This window comes from Nannobrachium achirus (assembly GCF_963921795.1).
Source record: "Nannobrachium achirus genome assembly, chromosome: 4".
Taxonomy (NCBI): domain Eukaryota; kingdom Metazoa; phylum Chordata; class Actinopteri; order Myctophiformes; family Myctophidae; genus Nannobrachium; species Nannobrachium achirus.
Genome location: NC_137813.1, coordinates 65801709 through 65828951, shown reverse-complemented (window position 1 = coordinate 65828951; position 27243 = coordinate 65801709). Strand labels below are relative to the sequence as shown.

The following is a 27243-nucleotide window of genomic DNA, read 5'->3' as shown; positions in this document are numbered from 1 at the left end:
ATAGCCGATATACAAGCTCACAGCGCGGCACAGAGTGCCACGCTGCAAGCTTGTAGATCTGATAGGCAGCTTGACTTGATGAAATACAAACTCATGTATTATACTCTGTTGATTGAATAAAGTTTTATGATCTCGTAATTCTCTCACAGTCTCTCATTTTCATCTAAATACATTCACAATGCGTCTTATCTTGTAGATCTGCTATTTTCAAAAGTTGTATGCATTTGAAATTGTTTTTGGTAAAGTCTATTCATAATCCCGGACTTTTACTTGTAACAGAGTATTTCTACATAGCAGTTTACTTAAAAATAATGAGTAAGCTATTACTAGAGGCTTCCACCACTGCTATAAATAATGTTCACTGAGGATAATGCCAAATGAGTTATACTACCGACCTGTGGAGGGCAGTAATACGCTGTGCATTGTGTCTACGGTGCAGGAAGGAAAAACAGAAGAAGAGCTGCCTGGAAACAGTGGAAAGACTACTTCATTCGTTGTCCTACTCTAATCAAAGAGTTGTTTCTTAGCTCTTGAATTATTATCATAACATATGTATTATTTCTTACTCAGCTAAAGTACCATGTTGATGAGGTCGCTATGAGCTGTCAGCCTGTCACAAACTATAGCAGCCACAGGGTTGAACTACATGCAGACAGAAGGTGAGTTTGATTTCATATGATAATAACTCAAACAAACACTGCAATAAATGACTCTCCTTGTGATCAAAGGTCAAACCGTGTACTTCTGGGATTGCTGACAACTTGTGGATGAATTAATTTAGCCTTCTAGTTTACTACTTTGTGTCCAATGCTATGGATAGCCTACTGTACATGCAATACATTGTGTATGGGTATTTGATCTGCTGCTGTTTGGTTTTAGAATGAGAAACTGTCACACACTTTGACATTTATTGTTGTATTTACTCATAGGCTACTACTTTGGCATTAGGCCCTATACTTTATTTAAAATACTTTTGATCATTGTTTCTGGGTTTGCTTCCATTGTGTTTTCTGATTTTAGTATGTCTGCCTAACGTGTGGCTCTCTCTGAACCCTGTAATGCAGGGGTGTCCAAACCTTTTCAAAGGGGGCCAGCGGGCCACATTAGAAAATATAAAAACACACTAAGGGCCGACTAAATCTAGGCATAATGTACACGTTTAAACGACTGTATTTAACTATCATCAATATTTAATATCAATGTTCTTTTGTCAGGTGTGTGCTCTGAACAAAACACAAATAACTCACATTACCAAAATGTTACCGGATGTGCCAGGTAAAAATGACTATAAAATAGCCTTTCTTTGACCCCTTCACTCGAGACAACAGGGAACAATCCTGACAAATTATACGCTGGGAAAATATTCTTGTTTGGCGGTGCTGACGGGCCGTTTATAAAACAATTTATGGGAATAAAGTCACAGGCCGTATAATATTTGTCCTCGGGCCGCATTTGTCCCCCGGGCCGCACTTTGGGCACCCCTGCTGTAATGTGTCATGATTGTCTCCGCCAGGCCGAAAGGCATGGCTGAGACTGTCTTGCACCCTGTCTGTCCGTCCATGTGTCCCTGTGTGGCATCCAGGGAATGTGTTTGTTTAGCTACCAACTAATCTCCGGCACCGCTGGCCCGGTCGCTGCCAAACTGCACACACATTACCTGAATGCCAATTCAGAACCTCTGCCCCACATTTATTTTCACATGGGCCTGTTCTAGCGCCACCATGAGGCCGATTTTTGCAAAACACAATTTATGATAGTACTTCTACAGATTTAGTACAGAAATCACGCAAATCGGTAGACAGTAGCTCTACGGGCTGTCTGATTGTCCATATTCCATCCTCATTGGCCAAGACTGGCTTCCAAAGTTTGCAGGATTGCTCTGTTTTGAACAAAATGCCTCAATTCACGAACACAGCCTGCAATTTTGGTGATATCGTGCACACACACATTCCCACTAGGCAGAGGAAGGAAATTAGATATTGTCAAATCAGCCTCATGGTGGCGTGTAAACCTTTGTATGCGCACTGCCTAGAGGCCAAGGAAAAATCATCACCTTGCATTTTTCATATGCCTTCTAGATGTCATCTTTCTCCTGACTGGAAAGCAATTCCTGTTGTTTTAAGGCATGTTTATACAAATAAATGGAACTTGGCTAGTGGGCTTGCAATATTTGTGTGAAGCTTGCACCAAAGACACTCACCTAATCAGTTGATGAGTTGATTATATAAATGTGTGTCTTTTTCTGTTCCATTTAGGAGGAGTAGACACTGATTACACTTGACTTGTTGTCACACTACACGTCATCATGTCTCCAGAGGGGAGATCGCTGTTGAACATCATCATCCTGGGATTTGCCTTCATGTTCATGTTCACTGCTTTTACAACATGTGGCAACATAGAGGTAACAAACTGGATAGCATTGATTACACACATCTGATCATATTGATTGCATAGAACCTCTTGATTTAGGCCTGATCATATTGATCAGGACATCATCAGTCAATCCTGATCATATTGATCACACACAACCTCATGTAATCCTGATTTTGATTGCGACCGCCAGGTCGCAGTTACTATGAAAAGCTCCACCAGCTGTCTGTCAGTCTGTCCGTCACGTCACACTTTTGCCCTAGTCATATCTCTGCCACCGTTGGCCCTATCAATGCCAAGCTTTGCAACACACTCCTTGGATGGCAAATCATCATCCACCCCAAATTTCTCACATGGCCCTCTTCTAGCGCCACCATGAGGCCAAATCAAAACACATTTTTGGACACTGCTCCTACAGATTTTGGCCTAAAATCACACAAAGCTAAAGTCATGTCATCAACCTGAAGCTGTCCCATTTTGGCTACGATTGCCTTCTAAAGTTTGTGTATGCGATCTGACGGTCGCTTATCTCCCGATTAGGGAGTCTTACTGGTTACATGGAACCTCATATACATACAGTACAGTAGAACTGTAGCCTTGGCCGGTTGCGTACCACTTGACTAAAGAGCAGCAACGCACACACACTGTATAGCCTACAGTCTTCCCCCCCCTACCTGGAAGCACGTCCACACGTGCCAGTCAGTAGCTAGCAGAGATGCGCGGATAGCGGTTTTAGCCGCGGTGGACCGCGGTGATCCGCGGTGCAGTCGGATTTGGATCAATCAAATATAATTATTAATTAATTTCGGATATCCGCGGATGAAATAATGCAGGAAATAAATTATGGCCTAATATATCTATCAATAAAAAGCGAAATCTAGGTATGCTTGTGTCTGTGTTAGTGTGTGTTATTTTGTATAATTTGTAAAGTAACCATCATTTTTCATGAGTGCAGTCCGCGATAAAACTAAGCTGTGTCCACTTAAACGGCATCACGGCATGCATCGTCTCACTCATTACCTCTGGTCGCGCTGCTAAAAAGTGAATCTCTCTCAGCTCCATAGTCCATATTGTAAAGTACTGTACAGTAGGTAAGTTAAACTTCCCACTAAGTTGTTTGTTCCTCTCTCTTTCGCTCTCTCCCTCGCTCTCTCTCTCTCTCTCTCGTGTGTCAGACTCTGTCTGTCTGCCTGCATGTCTGTCTGCATCGATGCGCTGCACCGACTCCAAAAAAAAAAAAAAGAAAGAAAAAAAGACGAACGGAGACATTCCGTAGGCTAGATCAATGCATTTCTGTGATCGCACAACTAAGAAAACTAACAGGGAATAGCCTACCAGAAAATAATATTAGCCTAATAATAATGGTAATAATAATAATAATACTTTTGAAGTTGCGGATGAGGATGGTGCGGAATTATAAATTGGATGATATAATTAATGCGGTTGGATAATGGGCGGATAATGAATTTGCACGGATGGATTCGGATGACTTCAGAAGCCTATCCGCGCATCACTAGTAGCTAGGCTCCACTGACAGTCTGTCTACAATATCCAAGGAACTGACGGAGCACTCCGACAGTACCTATTTGTACCGCTGCCACCAATGTAGCCTCGGCCGGGAGGCGAACCCGGGACCTATGTATCCGATGGCGCGTACGTTACCACTCAACTAAAGAGCCAGGCTTGCTCGCGAGCAGCAACACACACACTGTATAGCCTACAGTTAGGGCTGTCACGATTATGACATTTTTCATGGCGATTAATTGTCACTCAAATAATTCCGATTAATGATTTAATTTAGTTTTTGACGTTTTAATTACATTTCTGTTTGGCTTTTAACCTTTGAAGTCACACATGGTAGATATGACACATAACCTAAATATACAAAGAAATTACTGACATATTTGACATTGTTATACTTACACTTAAATTGATAGTGGAACTAGCCGTTCTACAAGCTAACAACGCATCGCATCGCGACACGTTGTGAGCTTGTAAATCTGCTATTGTCACTTTTTTATTTTTCATCGTATTTAAACATTTTTCAACATGGAAATGATTATGACATTATGAAAAAGACATAATCGCGATTAGACGATTATGTAATAATTGTGACGGCCCTACCTACAGTACCTCTTCATTTAATCCTGATCATATTGTTTACACGCAACCTCATCAATCAATCCTTATGGTATTGATTGATTAGAACCTCTTCATTTTGTCCTGATCATATTGATTACATAGAACCTCAGCAATCAAACTCTATACTGTAATGCCTAATTTCTACTTAGTTTTGCAATGGTGCCAATAACCTACAAGGTCAGCTATTTGCACGCGACACCGATGTACGAGGAAGTATAAACCAGGCATAACCGTCCATTTTCTTTGTCTTCCCAGCAAACGGTGTTGAAGAGCTTCAACAGTTCAGAGTTTCATGGCAGTGGATACACAAGGTAATTTATGACTCGCATCGCGAGGCGTTGTGTGCTTGTAGATCGGCTGTTTTTACTAGTTTTGTGCGACAGTCTTGTATGATGAAGCAGGGCTTTGCTTTACCAAAAGACATAAACATTTGAAACTTGGAGATACGAGGATTCTGCCCGACAGTGACGATATTTTAGTGATTATGTTGCGAGGAAAATGTTGAGATAATAGCCATTTTGGTTAGAACTGACTGAAAATAACTTTGCACTTCAAGTTTAAAATGATACTAAATATTTTTTCAATAGTTAAAGCATGCAATAATTCTAGGCCTAAATAGCTTGTTTCATAGTTCTTTTTTTTCTTTTTTTTGCCATGGAGCAATTGGCAGAGTAAAACTAAATTGATAAAATGGGCTAGTGGTTATTTTTGTCAGGCAACGTTTGTGTGAGATGAAAATCTCCAAAAGAACCATAGCATCCCTATCCTGGGGTGAACATCCCTTCACATATAGCCGATCTACATGTTTGTCTATTTTCACCAAAGATGGGCTATGTAGTGTAGAGGTAACCTCGCCTACCAGGCTTTCTGAGAAAAAGCCTGGTGTTCGTTCACAACAGGCCGTTTGGTTTCCGCCTAGAGCGTGGAAACCACTAGAAGAAGCGGCGTCGCTTTGATTTGGTTCCCTCCGTTTGTTTCCCCAATACCTATTAAAATGCTCGAGTAGCATTGTGTAGTCTTGCCAGTCACTAAAAGTTGGACTAAAAGATGCATATACCAAACGAATTTTTCAAAAGCAAAACTACTCCGCATCAAGGAGTTTATTAGGTAGGCCCTAAAAGTGTGTCCTTGAGCGCAGTGTAATATTTTGGGTTAAAACTGAACCCGGTTTGATCTTTCCGGCAAATTGTAGTCCTTTGAGTACTACAACGTGACGTTTTGTGGTTTCCGCTCCAGACCGGTTACAAACCCGAAAAGTGAAGTGATCCAGACTAGTGTAGAGGGGGAAACAGGAGGGGGACCCCATAAACCCCTGGGGGACTCTGGTCAACTAGGGCAGTGGTTCTCAACCTTTTCAGGCCGCGACCCACAAAATAATCATATTTTAACTGGGGACCCCCCACCCCCACCCTGATGAGCACTAAGAGTTGAGGCATTACATTTTGTAAAACACGGTTCTATTGTGAAAATAGCAGATCTACATGCTCACAACGCCTCGCGTTTGTGAGGCGTTGTGAGCATGTAGATCAGCTATTTTCACAATGTTTGCCTATAATATTTGACAATTTGGCCAATGTTTAATTTGTCATTGTAGAAGTATTAAAAACTAAAATTCTCACTTTAGAAATGTGCAGATACCCTCTATAGTCTATACATTTATGTTGGTTTGTTTACTGTTCAGTGAAAAAACACATTAAGCTAATCATCTGGGGACCCCCCAAAATAATTTGGAGACCCCCCTTGGGGTCCCGACCCACAGGTTGAGAACCACTGAACTAGGGCAGTGGTTCTCAATATTTTGAGAACCACTGGTTCTCCTATTTTAACTGGGGACCGCCCCACGCTGACGAGCACTAAGAGAATTTTGTATAATTATGGTTCTATTGTGAAAATAGCAGATCTACATTGCGAGGCGTTGTGAGCATGTAGATCAGGTATTTTCACAATTTCTGCCTCTAATATTTGACAATTTGGCCAATGTTTAATTTGTCAATTTAGGGTTAAAGTCCTTAAATTGTCACTTTAGAAATGTGCATATGCCCTACACTTAAACTGTATGTTGGTTTGTTTACTGTTGCGTGAGAAAACAATGTTGCACATTAAGTTAATCATCTGGGGACCCCCCACTATCATTTGGGGACCCTCTTGGGGGTACCGACCCACAGAACTATGGTTTCAATAGTTAAAGGACAACTCCGCCCTAAATCACTTCTAGGCTAATTTTCCTACTTATATTGCTCCCAAAAGACTGTCCATGGGGTCTATTAGGCAGAAATGCCCCTGTTGTCCAGTTTCCCCAGCAGAACCCAGCAGCTGAGGGACTGGAGGAGCTCTCATCTGGGGAAACTGGACAACAGGGGCATTTCTGCCTAATTGACCCCATGGACAGTCTTTTTGGATCAAGAAAATGAGCCTAGAAGTGATTTAGGGCGGAGTGGTCTTCTGTACAAACGGACTCTTTCCATCAAGCATCCAGCCTAACTGTCCTGTCCTTCTTGTAGCATGTCCATCATCTATGGCGTTTTCTCTGCATCCAACATGATCGCTCCGTCAGTGGTCGCGGTCATAGGACCACAGCTGTCCATGTTCTTTAGTGGACTTTTATACAGGTAACACACACACACACACACACACACACACACACACACACACACACACACACACACACACACACACACCGTGCTTGTCTTTCAGTTAAAGAGGTGGTGCTGTAATTTTGTACTTTTTCTGTTTTGTATGTGTCTATGGAGTTAACATCTTCTCTAATAGACCACCGGTTGTGGTTATAATGTGCAAAATTTGCCTTCCCTGTGTATTTTTGGTTTCTTCCTGAGAGCTGAAAGCCTCCAAGTCAAAAGGCCCGACACTGTGGGTGTGGGTAGCTTCAGCTGGGTCACCACCCACCATGACAACCAGGCATACTTAATGAACTGGTGTGGCCACATACAAACACAATTTGAGCACTTTCTGTACTACTTTTTTTAAATGGCACCCCATCTTTAAATATCATCACTGTCTGGCCAAAACCTCTTAACTCCATTTTTTGGCATAGATCAGGGCTATTGAACACCCTTTACATCTGAGTGTTGGTTAAAATAATATTGAACCAATGGAAAGTAGTCAAAAGTGCTTGGGACAAAACCTCCGAACTCCACACCTTCTGCCAAACCAGCTATAACTCCACCCGATTGGCCCTCTCTTTTTTTTTCATAAATATTTGCTATTGAACAAAAATAATATTGAACCAATGAAAAGTAGTAAAAGATCCTTCGGTCAAAACCTCTTAACTACACATGAGCTCATTTTCCCGAAAATGAACATGTTGGAGTTAGGAGGTTTCGGCCCGACAGCAAATATATACTAGCTGTGCCAGTTTCTCCTAATGACATGTGAATGTTGTTCTTTCCCCCCCTGCAGTGGCTACATTGCCATGTTCATACATCCTTATACATGGACCTTTTATACGGCCTCTGTACTCGTTGGCGTAGCAGCAGCAGGTAAAATGAAAGTGATGAAATATCACGCCTGTTTGTTTGTTTGTTTGTTCTCGCATATCAATTCAAATGGTTGAACAATTTGCAAATAAAATGTGAACGAGGTTGCCTACGACCCTTCAAACAGAGTTTGAGAAATAGCATTCTCCTAGCCTTTGGAGGGTCCCTTCACTTTTCGGTGGTTTGATCCGGTCGGGAGCGGAAACCACTCTACGTCATGTTGTAGTCCTAGACGGACTACACTTTGGCCGGAACTATCAAACCGGAAACAGTTTTAACCCAAAATAATTCCCCTGCACTCAAGAGCATACTTTTTAGGCCTACCTAATAAAACCCTTGAAGTAGTGTAGTTTTGCTTTTGGAGAATTCGTTTGGTATATGCATCTTTTAGTCCAACTGGTAGCGACTGGCAAGACTACACAAGGCTATTCGAGCATTTTAATTGGGATTGGGGAAACAAACCAACACTTCTTCTGCTTGTGGTTTCCGCCTAGACCGCATCAAATGGCCCGTTGTAAACGATCACCAGGCTTTCCCCCGAGAGGCATTGTGAGCTTGTAGATCGTCTATTTACAGCAAAGAGGTTTGGTGTCGAAGAGAAAAAAGTACGGAGTGAAAGGTCAAGTTCATTAGATAAGGTTAAATATCTGAAAACACAAATTGACATGAATCCAAAATACACTGACGATTGTGCTGTCAAACGATGCAACTATATGGAATCTATGAAAAGGTTGTGGGGGTCCCTGCTTCATCTCTCTCTCAACCAAGGAAGGGGTCCTTGGCCTGAAAATGTTGAAGACCCCTGGTAGTCTACTTGCCAGCCCATAGAGCCCCATTGTGAACCCGGACATATTGAGTACACCAAGGTTTTATGTCATAAATGTTGAGTAAGGGTCCCCAGCATGTAGAAACTGCCGGATGCTAACTTGCATATGTTGAGCAATTTTCATAATTTGCATAATTAGCTTTAATTAGCATAATCCCCTATAATAATGGATAATATGTCAAAAACTGATTGGCCGATTTGAACAATATTGGAGTGGTTTTGGGGGTTATTGAGGATGCTGAATCCATTTTCTAAATTCAAAATGGCCGTTTTAAACCGGAAATGGCCTTATACCAACTTAAAGTGGGGTGATTTTGATACTTTTTTATGTTGTATATGGCAATTTCCGGTTTAAAACGGCCATTTTGAATTTAGAAAATGTCAGAAATGGATTCAGCATTCTCAATAACCCCCAAAACCACTCCAATATTGTTCAAATCAGCCAATCAGTTTTTGACATATTATCCATTATTATGGAGGATTATGCTAAATAAATCGAATTAGGCAAATTATGAAAATTGCTCAACATATGCAAGTTAGCATCCGGCAGTTTCTAAATGCTGGGAACCCATACTCCACATTTCTAACATAAAACCTTGGTGTACCCAATATGCCAGGGTTCAGATTCTGTCCTCTGATCTATGTGATCTATACGTCCAGTGTTGTGGACGGCCCAGGGCTATGTGCTGGCCGTCAACTCCAGTGATACGACCATCGGCAGGAACAGTGGCATATTCTGGGCCTTGCTGCAGTTCAGGTGACTCTCGTTTACTTGCCGTCATTTGCTGCGTATCCATAACGCTTTTTTTGAAAATAGGAAGCGAATCATCATTAAATCGAAAAAAGAAAATGTGCATTTTGCCTGTTTTCCCATTCAATGATAAAATGTGATTCTTAGACTAAAACCTCAGGGAGGGACTAGTGGAGAAGAGAGTCATTTTATGTTTGGTTGCTCTCAGGTGTTGCATGCTGAAAATAGACGATCTACAAGCTCACAACGCGTCGCAGTGCGATGCGTTGTGAGCTTGTAGATCTGCTATTTTCAGCACGCAACCAAGTGTAAAATCGGTCATTACGATGCCATCAAGGCTTGCCAAAACACATTTTAGTCGCCTAAAAACTTAATCGACTAAAATTTGACTAAAACTAAAACTTTTCAGGTGACTAAATTATGACTAAAACTAATGGCATTTTATTCAAAAGACTATGACTAAAACTAAATCAAAATTCGCTGTCAAAAACAACATTGGCATACCTCCCCTGCCTCTCCGAGAACAGCGGAGGGCTGCGGTGTGTGCTCACCGCTCACTGTGTTTCAGACACCCTCCTCAACTAGAACAGAGTAGGCCGACCTGTTTCCATTGCACTGATGCGTGTTTCGTTTTTTCGATAAAGCCGCAAAATTCACCTCCTAAGCGCAAACATGTTTTTGCGAAAAGTGAAAGTTTTTGCAAAATTTGAAATGTTTCCACAAAATGATTTATGCGGAAAAGCCTTAATGCGCCAAAAAAAAGAGAGAAAAAAACAGCTTTATGAAAATGCCGCTATTGACTAGCTGTGTTTTGTGCACAGCTGTGTGTTTGTGTGTAAATACTCTTTGAACATGTCCATGTCTGTCTTTGCAGCTTATTCTTTGGAAACCTCTATATATATTTCGCATGGCACCATCAAACTCACATAACAGGTACTGTATTTTAGATGTTTCTTTTTTTAATCACAGTTTTTACATGGAACGGATGGAGAAGATTACTTTATTGTCGGTGTATGCAAAGCAATTAAAATTCATGTTTTTGCGTATCTCGAGGGAGGGAGGTTTTTTTCTCATTTACTGCCACTTTTTAACGTGGGCACATTAGGGTGGATCTTAAATTACCTTTTTTTGATTTTCTTGAGTCTCACCCCCGAATTATGTTCCAATGTACAAAAAACTGCTTTGGTTCAAATTTGGTTGAATTTGAAGCATATTTAGAGGTAGCTCAATCAAGTCAAAGATTGTACATTTTATTGGTCAAAATCGAATTGCACTGCAGGCACATATAAGTTATACATTATACATTATTCTTATACTAAGCACAGAAATTATATTTTTTTAAGCTTACAAATCTAAACACAAATCTGATTACATGTTTGTCATATGTCAATCCAGAATTAATGTATTGTAGGAAATAGCAAAGCAAAGAATGACAATTTGCTATTTTTCATTTAACGTGCACAATGACATGTCTTTATTGCACACTCTTCAATCACACTCACAACACACAACAAGCACACAGTCCCACTTCCTTGTTTACCCCCAAAACCCCTGAAAGTCACTGCAGTATTTAATAGTAATTCAGTAGTTACTGATCAATTAAAGTTTGTTTATGGCTATCGGGATACTTGTGCCGATGGTTCTGCACAATTTGCAGCAAGTATTGGAGTTGGGACTCATCTTTAGTAATGAGACCACAATATTCTTGTATTAGGGCAACCCCACGCTCTGCATGATCATTGACAACATTCATCGCCTTCACTACAGCCAGAGCTTCTTGGTAGTCCACCCTGGGCTCCCATTCATCGGGATCAACGTCAAGGAAGTCATCTGGGAGATCCATCATTTTGAAAAGCACCTTGGATTTGGGAAACACAAAATCTTCAATGTTCTTCCTTGCAATTGTTCCAAGGTCAACAGTAATTCTCTTCATATGCCCCTGTTCATCATCTTCATTTCCATCTTTCATGGCTCTCACCATCAGCCTCTTCGTTTGCGCGCTCAATTGACTGTCAAACATTGCAAGTCTGACGATCTCTGGAGCCAAATACCATAAGTGATTGGAACACTTTTGAGAAGCAGCTTTAGACACCTCAGCATTTATTGATGAATATTCCAGCAACGATTTTAACAGCTGCCAAGTCATTTAGTGGAGCGCTGACAGCAACAGGTGCCATCATCCATGCCTTCACATAAATGCAAACTGTAAACATGCACAAATCCATGCATGCTTTTTCTTCCCTGAGGGTCAGTTTGAATTGGCCATGAAACATCCAGATCTTCAAACAATAAATAACCTTTGCCATCCAACGGGCATGATGGGTAGCTACTGGAGCTCTGAACCAGATACATCGCTGCTCAAGGTATCCGGTTCATCAATAAATGCTGAGGTGTCTAAAGCTGCTTCTCAAAGGTTTTCCAATCACTTATGGTGAACAGGGGCATATGAAGAGAATTACTGTTGACCTTGGAACAATTGCAAGGAAGAACATTGAAGATTTTGTGTCTCCCAAATCCAAGGTGCTTTTCAAAATGATGGATCTCCCAGATGACTTCCTTGACGTTGATCCCGATGAGTGGGAGCCCAGGGTGGACTACCAAGAAGCTCTGGCTGTAGTGAAGGCGATGAATGTTGTCAATGATCATGCAGAGCGTGGGGTTGCCCTAATACAAGAATATTGTGGTCTCATTACTAAAGATGAGTCCCAACTCCAATACTTGCTGCAAATTGTGCAGAACCATCGGCACAAGTATCCCGATAGCCGTAAACAAACTTTAATTGATCAGTAACTACTGAATTACTATTAAATACTGCAGTGACTTTCAGGGGTTTTGGGGGTAAACAAGGAAGTGAGGCTGTGTGCTTGTTGTGTGTTGTGAGTATGATTGAAGCAATAAAGACATGTCATTGTGCACGTTAAATGAAAAATAGCAATTTGTCATTCTTTGCTTTGCTATTTCCTACAATATATTAATTCTGGTTCGACATATGACAAACATGTAATCAGATTTGTGTTTAGATTTGTAAGCTTAAAAAAATATAATTTCTGTGATTAGTATAAGAATAATGTGTAATGTATAACTTAAATGTGCCTGCAGTGCAATTCGATTTTGACCAATAAAATGTACAATCTTTGGCTTGATTGAGCTACCTCTAAATATGCTTGAAATTCAACCAAATTTTGACCAAAGCAGTTTTTTGTACATTGGAACATAATTGGGGGGTGAGACTCAAGAAAATCTAAAAAAGGTCATTTAAGATCCACCCTAGGGCACATGCGTGTCCATCGTGTGTGTGTGTCCGCGTGTGCGTGTGTCAGACAAAGCACGCCAGACGGTGTTCATCTCGCTCACGGTCATCGAGAGAGTGTTTTTTACTGGTGATTCAGTCAGAGTGTATGAAAGGGTGCGCTCGTTTTATTGTCCACGACATTGCAAGCGGCGCGAAGGCCAGCGGACCTTGGTCCTGCTCTTCGCCCCCGAGCGCCGCAGGCGCGAGTGGCCGCGAAGAGCGGGCCAGGGCCGCGCGGCCGGCGGAGCGCCGCGCGAGTTACGAAGCCGTGGTGAATGCAATCGTTATATTTATGCCCAGGCCGTAAGGCCTGGGCAAGCCCACGATAAACGCCCGCGCAGTCCGGTGCGCATTTCCGAACGCACCCTTTCCCCACACTCGGACTGAAACACCAGTAAAAAACACCATCCCCACGGTCATCAGCCTGGTGGGCTGCTTCCTGTTCTTCCTCATCAGGAAGCAGGACCCTGACCCCACGTCGTCCTCGGAGACGACGTCTGGACCGGGCCTCCTGGTGGACTCGTCGTCAGAGAGTTCCTCCACAGAGCAGTGAGTAAAAGCCCCAGGGGCGTCACAAGGGGGGGGAAAGTGGGACTGAGATACTAGGGCCCAAGATGGAGGGGCCTTCAGTATTTTATACTTTAGCTATTGAAAAAATAGCAGATCTACAAGCTCACAGCGCGGCACTGAGTGCCGCGCTGCGAGCTTGTAGATCTGCCATTTTTGAAAAGTCGTGAAAATGTGTGCAAATGTATTTTTTAAGCGAACTTTTGTAACTCAAATTTTGATTCTGGGGGGTGTCCCTGGAACTCAATATTTTGAGATGAGGGTCCGTGGGACTGAGTTGCCCAAGGTGGAGGTGCCCTAGTATTTAGAAAAGCTAGTGAAAGCTATTGAAAAATAGCAGATTTACAAGCTCACAGTGCGGCTACGAGTGCCGTGCTGCGAGATTGTAGATCTGCTATTTTTGAAAAGTCGTGAACATGTGTGCAAATCTTCCAATACATGTATTTTTTAAGCGAACATTTGTAACTCAAATGTTGCTTCTGACTGGGGGGTCCCTAGAACTAAATACTTTGAGATGGGGGTCCGTGGCCAAATAAATATCATTTTTGGGGTCCTTCACATGAAAGATTTTGAGCACCACTGACATTAGCCTGATTTCAGACTCTACGCTGGGGCTTGAGTCTGAAGTTGTCTCCATTCTATTTGATTGAAAAGGGGAGGGGGTTTAAAATTTGAAATTCCCAATCACAAGAGATCTGGTGGGAGGGGTTGTGTTTGACTTTTGCACACAAAACATTCCCTCCTCCCCCTCCCCTCTATGACATGCACCAAACAGGTCATTGTCTTTGATGTTAACGAGCTATCGACACTGTAGTTGCAGCTCTTCTGAAGATCAAAGGAGGCAATTAAGAACGCTGGTGAGCCACCCCTCCCTCCACTGTTTCTGTTGATTTTCAAAAGTTAGACGCACCCCTCCTCCGTATTGCATTGATTTCATTGGTCGGTAGGCCAAGATACCGTATCAAGAGACGCGTCATATGACACATCCAGACCAAGAGATGCAGTTCACTCAGAGAGTAGGCGGGTCTATTGGCTGGAGCCAGGCTACACTGACATAGAAACGTAGATTAAAAAAAAAAAAAAACCTTGGAAGGATTTGAAATATTCAAAAACTTGCACAAATGTTACATTTTTCAAAAATAGCAGATCTACAACAGCGCGGCACTCGGTGCCGCACTGTGAGCTTGTATATCTGCTATTTTTCAATAGTTAAAGCACATGGGGGGCCCACAGTGAATCCTTGTACCCAGGGCCCAGAATTTGGTGTGACACCCCTGTTGATGGCGCCATAATGTCAGATTGTACACTGGTTGCATGCTGAAAACAGCAGATCTACAAGCTGTGAGCTTGTGGGGCCCCGACCCCGAAATTACCCGAGGACCCGAGAGACCCGTACCGGGTTCGGTCAGTGTTTTATTGCGACCGTCAGGTCGCAGTTTAGTATCAAAACCTCCACCGGCCGTCCGTCCGTCCGTCCGTCGGTCACACGTCACACGTCACACCTTTGCCCTGCTCATATCTCCGCATCAGTATGACATCACACTGCTTGGTGTGTGCCGTCAGGGTCATTTGTGTACGGTGTGATGTCATACTGATGTCAGCAGTGTGATGTCATACTGATGTCAGCTATGTCTCTATATATGGAGTTATATGTTGTTCGTGTCCAAATATGGGGCTTGTGAGGTCAGACTTAGTGAGATTCGTCGGTTATCTCCATATATGGAGGGAGAACCAGCTTATGAGCCGATGAGTTGTGTCAGAGTCGAGATCCTGCTTGCATCTAATCTGTCGGTAGATAATGCCGGTCTTATATAAGGGTCATTTGTGTACGGTGTGATGTTATACTGATGTCAGCAGTGTGATGTCATACTGATGTCAGCAGCTATGTCTCCATATATGGAGTTATATGTTGTTCGTGTCCAAATATGGGGCTTGTGAGGTCAGACTTAGTGAGATTCGTCGGTTATCTCCATATATGGAGGGATGTGTTGGTTATCTCCATATCTGGAGATTCAACCTTCAACGATTTTGACATCTTGTTACTAATCTGTCGGTAGATAATGCCGGTCTTATATAAGGGTCATTTGTGTACGGTGTGATGTCATACTGATGTCAGCAGTGTGACGATTAGGGAGTCTTACTGGTCATAATCACTCGTAGCCGGGTTGGAAACGGTCGCATTTCCCTCGGAACACTTCGGAACACGGGACTGTAATCATCATGTGTATAACCCGAGAGGACCCAGGACCTGCACTGTGTGTGTGACGTGTGTGTACTTTCTGCTTTTTATGCAAACTATAAAGCAAGTAATCAATCAATGTGTGTGTGTGCGCTGGCGTGCGCTGCTGCGCTATGATCAGGATACGGAACGAACTGGAGTTGTGTTTAACGTGTGTGCTGTGCTGTGTTTAGGCTGACCTAGGATCAGATTCAGGTCCGTTATTGGCCGCGAGGCAGCGACATGAAGAATGGCTGTAACTGTGAGATGATAATGCTGGTCTAAGATCAGATTTACTGCGGGGGAAAAAGAGCTTGGTGCGTGCGTAATGCATGCGTGTGCGTGATGCGTAGCAGCTTCTCCTGCTGTCGCCCGCCAGGCTGATGAGAAAGCACTCGTCTACAAGTTAAACCATGACAAACAAACCGAAAATGACTTGCCTCTGTTGATAGAAAATAGCCTAAAAGTATTCCTTTATCCTTGCATTTGTTTCGATGTTAATATTAGATTCCTCCTTGGCACAAGTTCACGCCGCACAGCTGCCGTGAGTGAGGGATCTCGGTACATGAAAGGGGATTTTAATAATGATTTAATGGTCGGGTCTCTCGGAAGTTCGGAACCTTGGAAATAAAAGGATTTCGGGACAACATGTCACGGGTTTCGGTCTGTAAAAAAAGAAAGAAAGTCGGAACGGGACGGAATCGGACGAGACCGTCACGGGGCCACTCGGGTTTGGTTTTGTAATTTGATTATTATTTCGGAACCGGTCTAGTTTGTATTTGTTGACGAAATTGTCAACATATTTAGTCTTAGTTTTAAATGGTAAATGGTGCTTTTATAGAGCGCCTCTATCCAATGCGCTTTAGATAGATTGTGCATTACATTCATTCACCCATTCACACACACATTCACACACCGATGGCGGAGGAAACCATGCAAGGCACCAACCTGCTCACCGGGAGCAACTAGGGGTTTTAGTCATCATAGCATGGATTTGATTTAGTTTAAGTCAGTAAAAAAGGCATTTAGTTTGATGAAAATCTCATGAGATATAGTCAACTACTACAAAAACCTTTCAGATGACTAATATATGACTAAAACTAAACAAAAACTTTTATTCAGAAGACTATGACTAATTTTGCTGTACAAATCAACACTGTAGGGAGACATGGTAGAATGATATTTCATATTTTTCACTTATCCAAACCAAATTTCGACCATAGAAACTCAAAGATGCTGGCAGCGCAAAATAAACGTTTTGTTTTATTTTTATCTAAAGAAACAAGAAGACCTGTGATTCTCACAGTGCTACCCATTCTGTCTTATTTCTTCTAAACATTTCCTCCTCATCTTTGCAGAACACCCAGCGCAGGCACGTGTGCCAAGGCTACGGATGCTTTTGGTGAGTTCAGCCCGCATTGACCATGCTCACACCGCGGCCATCTTGGATTGTGTCTCCACATCGAGTGGCAACACATCTGCACTTGCATTACAAACCATTGTAAACAATGGAGCGATGGTCTCAAAAATATGAGTTCTGTTCTGTACTTTTTAATCAATCTCTCTCTCTCTCTCTCGTTGCAGTCAAAGCCTGTAAACTGTTGGTCACCAAAGAGATGCTACTGCTCAGCGTCACTATAGCGTACGCAGGTTGGTCCACATAAACACGAACCCTAATAGAGCTTTGCAGCGGTGGTTTATTGGCGCTACAAAAAATCTCCCATTCATTTTCCCCATAGACTTTTACAAAAATATTTATAACAATTAATTATGTTAAGCCTAGAACCAAGCCATCCAGGCAGGGTCTCAGTGAATCATGACCATAAAACCTTTGATCCTATATAAAAACATATTTTGATATTTCATTATTTGATAAATACCCTTTGTTTAGCGAAAAATATATATATTTTCACAGAAACAAAGGTTTCATGGTCATGATTCACTGCCATCCTGGATGGCTTGGTTCTAGGCTTAACATAATTGTTATAAATATTTTTGTGAAAGTTTATGAGGAAATGATTTTTAGTGGCACCAGTAAACCATGCTCTATGGTCTTGCATATTTCATTATAATGTCATTCTGTGATTTCTTCAACTGGTTGCGCTGGATGTGGAGCAGCAGGAAACTAGCTTTAGCTTTAGAACGATACTAATAACATATTTCTACACCGTGTGGATCTTTTCGTGCGAATCACAGATTAGTTCTTTGCTGTCAGAATGTTTCGGTCATGAGATTTAGCTTTGTTCCGTGTGATAAGTGTGTGGATTTGGGACCTTTGCTCGCTCTTCCACTGAGCAGAAATGAGATGTTCGCCGGGACCCAAACTAGTGAAAAAAAGCAGATCTACAAGCTGTGTCGCTTCGCGCAGCGTTGTGAGCTTGTAGATCGTCTGTTTTCACCACTTCTTGAGCGTTTGTCTTCAAACGTATAGAATGTATTTATTATTATTTTTTCTTTGATTTTGTATGATATTACTGGAAAAAAATCAATGAATTTGTTTTTTTAATGTTTGAAAATGTATTGAAATAATAATTAAAAACAAAATGCTTGAAATCACTGCTTAAGAACGACACTACCTAAACATCGTAATATGTCTACATATTGTGTTTAGGGCTGTCACGATTATGGCATTTTACATGACGATTAATTGTGACTCAAATAATTGCGATTAATGATTTAATTGTCGTTGACAATTACATTTCTGTCTGGCTTGGAGGCTTTGAAGTTGCACATATGACGCATAACCTAAATGTACAAAGAAATTACTGACATATTTGACGTTGCGATGCGACACGTTGTGAGCTTGTAGATCTGCTATTGCCACTACTTTTTGAAAGTGTATGAAACTATAGGAACAACATGGAAACGATTATGACGATTATGCAAAAATAATTGCGATTACCTCAAATAATTACGATTGGACGATTATATTATATTTTTGACAGCCCTAATTGTGTTCATTGTCTCCACCAGCCGAAGGCATGGGGGAGAGTATGTTTTCGCCCCTGTCCGTCCGTCCATGTGTCCTCCAGTTTGTCACCTGCAGGCCTACATCACCCCCAGGTGAGCTTGTAGATCTGCTAGTTTTTGTAGCTGTGTTAACATTTCATAGAGAAATTTAAATACAGTAAGAAAGAAAGAAAGAAAGAGGACAAACGTTTTACTTAAAGAAAGGTTTCAATAATGTACTAAAAGTTGAAGTCTTGTATTCAAAAAATGCATATACAAAAAAATAATAAAAGTTCTAAAAGAGAGTGTGTGTGTGTGTGCGTGTGCGTGTGCGTGTGCGTGCATGTGTGCGTGTGTGTATCAGTGTGCCGGTGGCGTTGTTGTGCAGCTTCCTGTTGGGTCTGGGTGACAGCTGTTTCAACACACAGCTGTTCAGCATCATCGGCTTCGTGTGGCGCGAGGAAAGCGCTCCGGCCTTCGCCTGCTTCTATTTCATTCAGGTACGCCGTCGCCTACAGTAGGCAGCTTTCTTCATTATTGTCAGTGGCGACATACAGTATAGGGCAGGGGTCTTCAACGTTTTCAGGCATGGACCCCTTAGTTGAGAGAGAGATGGAGCAGGGACCCCCACAAGCGGTGACAGCCTCTTCATAGATTCCATATCGTTTCATTGTTTGACAGCTCAATCATCAGTGTATTTTGGATTCATGTCAATTTGTGTTTTCAGATATTTAACCACTTGAACCGTCAATACTTTTAAAAAAAACTTGACATTTCACTCTGTACTGAGTCTGCTCTTTTCTCCCTCTACACCAAAGCTCTTTGCCGAAAAAAGCTTGTAGATCTACTATTTTTGGCTAAAGTTCTCAGAATATGGACGCTATATAGATATGGACGCCTCTAATTCAGACCTGGGCATTGTGCGGCCCGGGGGTCGTATGTGGCCCTTTGGTGCACTCTGACCAGCCCTTGTAGGGTTAATGGGAAATTACAAAATAAACACATTTTCTAATTTTACCTCATGCTTGGACTAAAGCTGCATTTCTTTTATTTTTATTTTTATTTTTATTCACATACATATGGATGCAATGTGTACATCAGCACGTGTGTGTGATCATTGGATGTTGTCTCAATAACAAGCAGGTGGTCAGACTGGTCACACGTTAAGACGACCTGCCTTATCTTACCCATCAAAAATGGCTTAAGTGGCTAAAAAAAGAAAAGTTGATGCCGAATGCCGTGTTTTCAATTTAAGCATTTATTCGGAGTGTTTAGTTTGGGGGAGTACATCTTGCAGGGAGCACTGCCTTTTGGCCCGGCCCTCCACAACATTTTCTGTTGTTCATGTGGCCCCTTGGAAAATAATAATAACATATTTTAGTTTTTTCCACTCTCTATGAAATCTCTTTGTCAAAAAATAGGCGATTTACAAGCTCAAAACGCGTCGCAACAGTCGAGCTGTCGCCAACTGGAAATGATGCGGTATTAGAGCACAGGAGAGGTGTTTGCTAAAGAGCTTGAGAAACCCCTGTTTCTGAACAAAGCAGTCAACATAGCAATGCTTACTATCAACTTTTCAACTAAAAGTATTGTGATTTAACCAAGTAACATCACTTACAGCACAATCGTTTGATTCAATTGTGATGACACCAAATAACTTGCCCTATTTCTTCTAGATATTAATACATGAATGGATGGATGGATGGATGGATGGATGGATGGATGGATGGATAGATAGATGGATAGATAGATGAATAGATAGATGAATAGATGGATAGATCTCTCACAAGGCCCTCTTCTAGCGCCACCATGAGGCCGATTCTTGCAAAACACATTTTTTTACACTGCTCCTACAGATTTTGCAAAGCGGTACACAGTATCTCTAAAGTCATGTCATCAACACGGATCTGTCCCATTCCCCATATTCCCTCCTGCTTGGCTACCATTGCCTTCTAAAGTTTGTGTATGCGACGTGACGGTCGCTTATCTCCCGATTAGGGAGTCTTAGGCCGCAATCACATATATGCGTGAGACATTTTCTCCGTCTCGTCTGAGAATGAGGGGAGGAGGGGGGGAGTCAATTCATTTTCTATCTAAGTCACGTGGTTTCATGTCGTTGCCGTGTCTCTTGCTCAACCGAAGGCTGTCTTTTGGCCAAGAGATTTGCAAGAGACAAAAAAAAAACACGTGACCTCCATTGAGAATGAATTGGACCTCCCCCTCCTCTCCCCTCATTCTCAAACGATACGGACACGATAGCTGTCGCAAATGTCTGGACGGCGCTATACTGTTAATTAGTGTTTGTGTTTCTCCCCCCCCTCCCACACACTCACAGTCCATCATGGCGGCGCTGGCGTTCGGCTACAGCAACTACCTGCTGCTCCACTGGCAGCTGCTCATCCTGGTGCTGGTGGGCTTCATGGGCTCCCTGTCCTTCTTCCTGGCTGAGTGGACGGTGGAGGCCGCGAGGAGGGACTCGGACTAACACAGCATCTGACCTGGTGGAGGCCGCAAGGAGCGGTGTCGCACCAAATCCTGGGCCCTGGCCGTTCACTGCGGGCCCCCCATGAATGTTCTTCATAGACTGGGAACGCATTATTTTGTGCTTCAGCTACTGAAAAATAGCAGATATACAAGCTCACTTGTATATCGAGCCTGTAGACCTGCTATTTTTGAAAAATCTTGAAACTTTGTGCAAGTCTTTGAATATTTCTAATCCTTTGATTGATTGATTTTTTATTTATTTTTATAATTATTTTTTTTGGCTTTTATGCCTTTATTGATAGTGTACAGTAGACTGACAGGAAATGGGGAGAGAGAGAGATGGGGTGACATGCGGCAAAGGTCGTCCGGATCTGGAATCGAACCGGCGACGCCGCGGCAACCATGCCTATGTGGCGGTGCCTATGTGGTTTGCGCCTTGACCAGTAGGCCACCGGACGCCCCAATTGATTGATTGATTGAAGAATTTATTAGCAGTTTGCAGTAGAAAGAAGTACAGTTTCATGACAGCACAAATCACTGGTACACGGTCAACTAAAAGGAGATCCTAGAGAGCCTTACGGCTTATTTACACAGGAACCACACTTTATGTATCTCATATAACATTGAAAGACAGACGGATAGAACATAGTACTTTATCTAGGATAACATCAATTTCAAAAGCAGTGATTTTTCATTTTCCAATTTTGAAGGAGGCTAGGGATTTGCTCTCCTTTAAGGCTTGCGGAAGGGCGTTCCACATGTTGGTGGTATAGCAGGAGAACAAATTAGAGCCTTGTTTAGTGTTAAATCTACGTTAAACATGATTAGTGGAGCTGCCTCTGGTGTTGTGATCGTGAACATCCTTGACCTTTAGGAAGTAGTGTGTCAGGTAGTTCTTGGAGGTGTAGTGTATCTTATTCTTGTACACCAGGCCCATTGCAAGATGCTGTACTCTCTCAGCTACTTTGAGCCACCCCACGCTTTCGTGGTGATGATCGTTAAGGTGGGCCCGAGGAGGAAGACCGAGCACGACACTAATTAGTTTGTTCTGGGCTGTTTGGAGCTTTAACTTTAAAGGAGTAGTTCACCTCCAGAATGAAAAATGTTCTATTGATTTCTCACGCCATTGAGACATGAGTACAATAATATTATTTTGTATTTGTTGCATTCCTAAGGCAATAATTTGATTACAATAAATGTACCCCCATTGATTCCGGATGGGGACCCAAATGCATTTGGGTCTCCATCCGGAATCAATGGGGGTAAATTTACTATAATCACAGGGTTCCGTAAAGTTTTTTTCTTTTTTTTTTTTTTTTTTTTAACTGTTTCTATGTCAGTTGTGCTCAAACGTTTTCATGTGAAGGACCCCCAAAATTATATTTATTTGGCCACGGACCCCCATCTCAAAATATTTAGTTTGGGGGACCGAAGCAAAACTTTAGTTACAAATGTTCGCTTAAAAAATACATACATTCAAAGATTTGCACACATTTTCACCACTTTTCAAAAATAGCAGATGTACAAGCTGAGCTTGTATATATGCTATTTGTCAATAGCTAAAGTATAAAATAATTAAGGGCCCTCCACCTTGGGCCCTCGTAACTCAGTCCCACTACCCCGTGAAGATCTCTACTCTGAGCCCCTAGTTGCTCCCGATGAGCAGGTTGGTGCCTTGCATGGTTTCCTCTGCCATTGGTGTATGAATGTATCTGTGAATGGGTGAATGTAATGCCCAATTTCTGTAAAGCGCCTTGGTTAAAGGCGCTATATAAATGCTCCATTTACCATTCATGATTGATTCATAGATTAATCGTGAAACGAACATGGACGATTATGAATCGAATCACAATTTTCTTTTTTGTTTTAATATATGTTCCAATACATGTTTTGTATGTTGAAAAGAAAGCTGCTTAATGTACAGTATTTTTGTTTGATTTTGGATGGTTAGCAGAAGTATTGAGTTATAATGTATTATGTTATATTGTTTTACTACAACAACTCCCTTCTATTTGTTTATATTATCAATGAAATATAATGGAAGTAAATTAATCTGTTTTCATTAGAAAGCACTTTGTTTTATTTGTCACACAGTGAGATGGAATGGAATCGAGATGCATCGGTAATCGATTTATAATCGAATCGTGGCCCTCTGAATCAGAATCAAATTGAATCGTCGGTACGTCTAGCAATTTCCAACCCTAGTGGCCAGTGATTCTCAAGCCATTTCCTTTTTTTATTTTTATTTCAAGCATATGCATTCTTAGGCCGGGTTTGCAGTTTCTTTATTGCTACTTCCAGTAACACTTTTAGCCCCCATAAGTCACATCCAACCATGAAAGGTTGCGTTGTATCTTGGGAATGGGCTTATTCTGTGTAAAATGACATATTTAGCCACTTGTACGCATGCCCCCACTGAAATAAGAATCTCTAAAACAACAGAAAGAAGTAAATGAAATAATTTTAACACATATGGTGCCAACCCCGAGTTTCCCGAGTTTGTATTGGTACTACCGCTGTGCCAACCCCGAGTTTCCCGAGTTTGGGCCGTTTTTGAAAAAAAAAAGTTTTTTTTTTCAAAAAATGTTTTTTCAAAAAAAAAAATTGGACCTCCACCCCAGAAATGTATTAGGCATGATCGCGATCGCGAAATTGCATGTTTAACCCCCATACCAACTCATTCTTTCAAACATGGCAGCCATGTTTGTTTACATCTGAAGAAAACATAATGGCTGATACATCATGAATGCCTGAACGGATTTCCAAGTGGATTTTTTTGTTTGAAAGCTGTGAACAGCATCTACACACGTGGTGCATCATCTAGGCATGGGCGTGCACTTTTTACACAATTGCACAATTACATGGAAGTCTATGGTAACCATGGCAACGCGAGACATTGAAGAGAAAAAATCATTGCAACATAAGTGTTAACACAAATTTTATATTCTTTAATTGCAATCTAAAATATGAACCCTTGTAAAAAAAACAAAGTTGTCCTTTAAGCCACAGCTAGCGCAAGCTTGCCTTGTGTAGAGTAGCTTCGTAGGGACTACTTCAGTTGGAGTAAATTCGGGACACAATGACAGTCCTACTCGTTAAATTGTATGTATTTATTTCTATTTTATTTTGTTTCTGTTATTTATGCAGTTGATGAATCACACTCTGTGTAGCTAATCTATTGCGGGAATACGTAGCATTTAGAATGGCTGGTTTTAGATTGTGTCTGCGACTGGGCTCACACGCAATGCAGTCTCTCTAGGATATCAAGGGAATTAATTACCTGTGTCCAATTTTTATACTTCACAATCACATTGGACAAACCAGATGCATTGATATAAGTGATTTTAGCACAAGTGCTAATTCTCATCACCTGTCCACAGGAGGCTTTTTACAATAATCAAATCTAACACCCAGTCAAGTACAGTAAACATTAATACTAGTCTAAAACCCAATCAAGTACAAAAACAATAATACTAGTCTAAAACCCAGTCAAGTACAAACAATTATAATATGCGATTACTAATAAGAACTAACAATCCACAATCTGACCCATCAGTCTGTAGGACATACAAAATCATAAGTAGCCATAATCAATTCACACAGCAGGTAAGGAACAGAAACTATTCAAGTGAGCACAGTTGATTTGATTTCAACCATAACTTGAGTCCTCTGTAAAAGACATTACCATCTGTCTCTAGTTTTAAAACTTGATCATTTCCATATTTCCCAGCAACTTCAGAGGATTGAATGTTTGACCAGCAGGTGGCACCATGGAGCTTGTTCACACATGTATCAAATGCATAGAGCAGGGGTCTTCAACAGGGGGTCCGGGACCCCTATAGGGGGTCCTCAGAGTTACTACAGGGGGTCCTTAAAATCTTTGAGTGATAGAAACTTTATTTTCCTCCTATTTTATATTAACCACTTGAACCCTAACGTCCATATTCTGAGAACTTTAGCCAAAAATTGCAGATCTACAAGCGCGAGGCGTTGTGAGCTTGTAGATCGGCTATTTTCGGCAGAGAGGTTTGGTGTAGAGGGGAAAAAAGAGCACACTAAGTACAGAGTGAAAGGTCAAGTTTATTAAGTATTGACGGTTCAAGTGGTTACATATCTGATAACACAAATTGACATGAATCCAAAATACACTGGTGATTGTGCTGTCAAACGATTAAACTATATGGAATCTGGGGGTCCCTGCTTCATCGCTCTCTCGGCTAAGGGGTCCTTGGCCTGAAAACGTCGAAGACCCCTGGCATAGAGACGGTGTAGTGCCTCAGTAAACTAGGAGCACATGGCAAATCAACCTAGCATCAGTCTAGCTCTAAACAATGTATTATTAAAAAAGAAAGCGGTGCTATTTAGTTGAGATCAACTTAAGAGAGACTGATGCTAGTTTAGGCTATTGGTTTACCTGTGATCCTAGCATCAGTTTAAACGTAATATAAAAAATAAAGAAAAGAAAATTAAGTTAGCAGTGCTATTTAGTTGAGTTCAACTTAAGAGAGACTTTGCCACACAAAATGAATGAATTCTATATTTAACGATGAATAGAGATGATGAAGACATGAATGCAGTAGTATTTAATTGTTATTTATTATGCACTTATATTTGATATGATATTTTTGAACACTTTGGCGCAGGCAACATTGCAAGAGAACTAAACTCATGAATTAACATTTTTCTAGAAAGGTTTCATAAAGCAGTAAGACTCCCTAATCGGGAGATAAGCGACCGTCAGGTCACATGTATACACAAATAGGCCAAAATGTGTTTTGCAAGATTGCATGTGTATCGTAATACAGCTTGGAAATATATTGTGATATTGTATTTTTCCATATCGCCCACCCCTACTTTTAGTTTAATTTAGTGTCCCGTGAAGCTTGGCCAATGTGGGATGGGATGGGGCGGGACGTACGTACGACAATGGCAGATGAAGGAGCAGTTTGCACCGTTCATAAACATTTGAAATTGAACTATAGGATGCTAATAATGAACCTATCGCCTGAATAACATGCTATCTAAATGTCATTTTAACCTTTTTGCATAAGACAAGGTTTGGTCTAAGGTGGAGTCTGAAGAGGTGAGAGGTCAGATTACAGTGGTTCAACATCCCTTACAGTCTATGTCACTGGTTCCTTAACATAGTGAAATCTCACTGTTTCTACGTGTCGTTATTTCGACTAGGGTTTTGGTTGGGTTTAGGCATAGTTTTACTGAGGTTAGGGTTTGGGTTAGGTTTAGGCATAGTTTTTAACAATCACCAGGTTAGCATTCACCAGTGTCAAAAAAAAAGAACGTTGAACACATGTTACGTCGAAATATCGACACTCTCCCCCCAAACACTGGGTCTGGAGTCAGAAGGCATTTGTAGGTCATGGATAAATTGTTATGGGTCTCTTTATTTTATTGTATTTTGTTTCCTACTATTTGTTTTTAATCATTTATTTCAAAACATTTTCTAAAAAACATCCACCCCAAAAAAGCAATATTTAAGTAATTTCATTCATAAATAAAAGCAAAATCTAAGAAATTCCATAAATTAGGAAACATTTTTAAAAAGTAGTGAAGAAGCTCACATCAGCTATTTTCACTAGTTTGGGTCATGGGCAAATGCCTAATTTCTCTTTTGGGTCTGAACCACACACACACGGACGCATGCACACACACACACACACACACACACACACACACACACACACAGGGCAACGTGACATAATTAGAACCACAATACCTCCAAGTAAACAGTTTTAATATTTTATTATGGTGTTTGTTATAATTGTATTAACAGTGATTCAAGTGACTGCAGGGTTCATAGTCTACCTCAGCCGTTGTGGTTTCATAAAACTAATGTAATATTTAACATACTGACCTCTGCTAGCCATCATATTATAACATGTCATTCTTTATAATGTCATAAAGAGATTGTTCCAACGTGATGATTCTATAATCTATATTAGGAAATAGTGTAAAAAGTACAATATAGTTAAGTGCAGGAGTAAAAGTATCATAATAATCTGATACATTTTATAGTAAAGTATCTCAATGTTTACTATAGAGACAATTACATTTCTATAAATCCCCATAATATTAATTACCATTATTGTTGGCACTATTACTGATCTGATTAATACATCATCATCATCATCT

At 41.2% G+C, this 27243-nt stretch overlaps 1 protein-coding gene across 1 annotated transcript; it reads left to right on the top strand.

Moving 5' to 3' along the window:
- Window positions 1–473: 473 nt before the first annotated feature.
- LOC308283122 (UNC93-like protein MFSD11) lies at window positions 474–21397 on the top strand. The gene is made up of 14 exons (XM_080723503.1): window positions 474–659; window positions 2256–2401; window positions 4768–4823; window positions 7014–7121; window positions 7930–8009; window positions 9493–9589; window positions 10458–10516; window positions 12904–12963; window positions 13271–13424; window positions 17019–17062; window positions 17256–17310; window positions 18634–18723; window positions 18974–19109; window positions 20945–21397. The coding sequence occupies exons 2-14, from the start codon at window positions 2306–2308 to the stop codon at window positions 21092–21094; spliced, it is 1185 nt and encodes a 394-aa protein (XP_080579629.1). The 5' UTR covers window positions 474–659; window positions 2256–2305; the 3' UTR covers window positions 21095–21397.
- Window positions 21398–27243: the final 5846 nt, after the last annotated feature.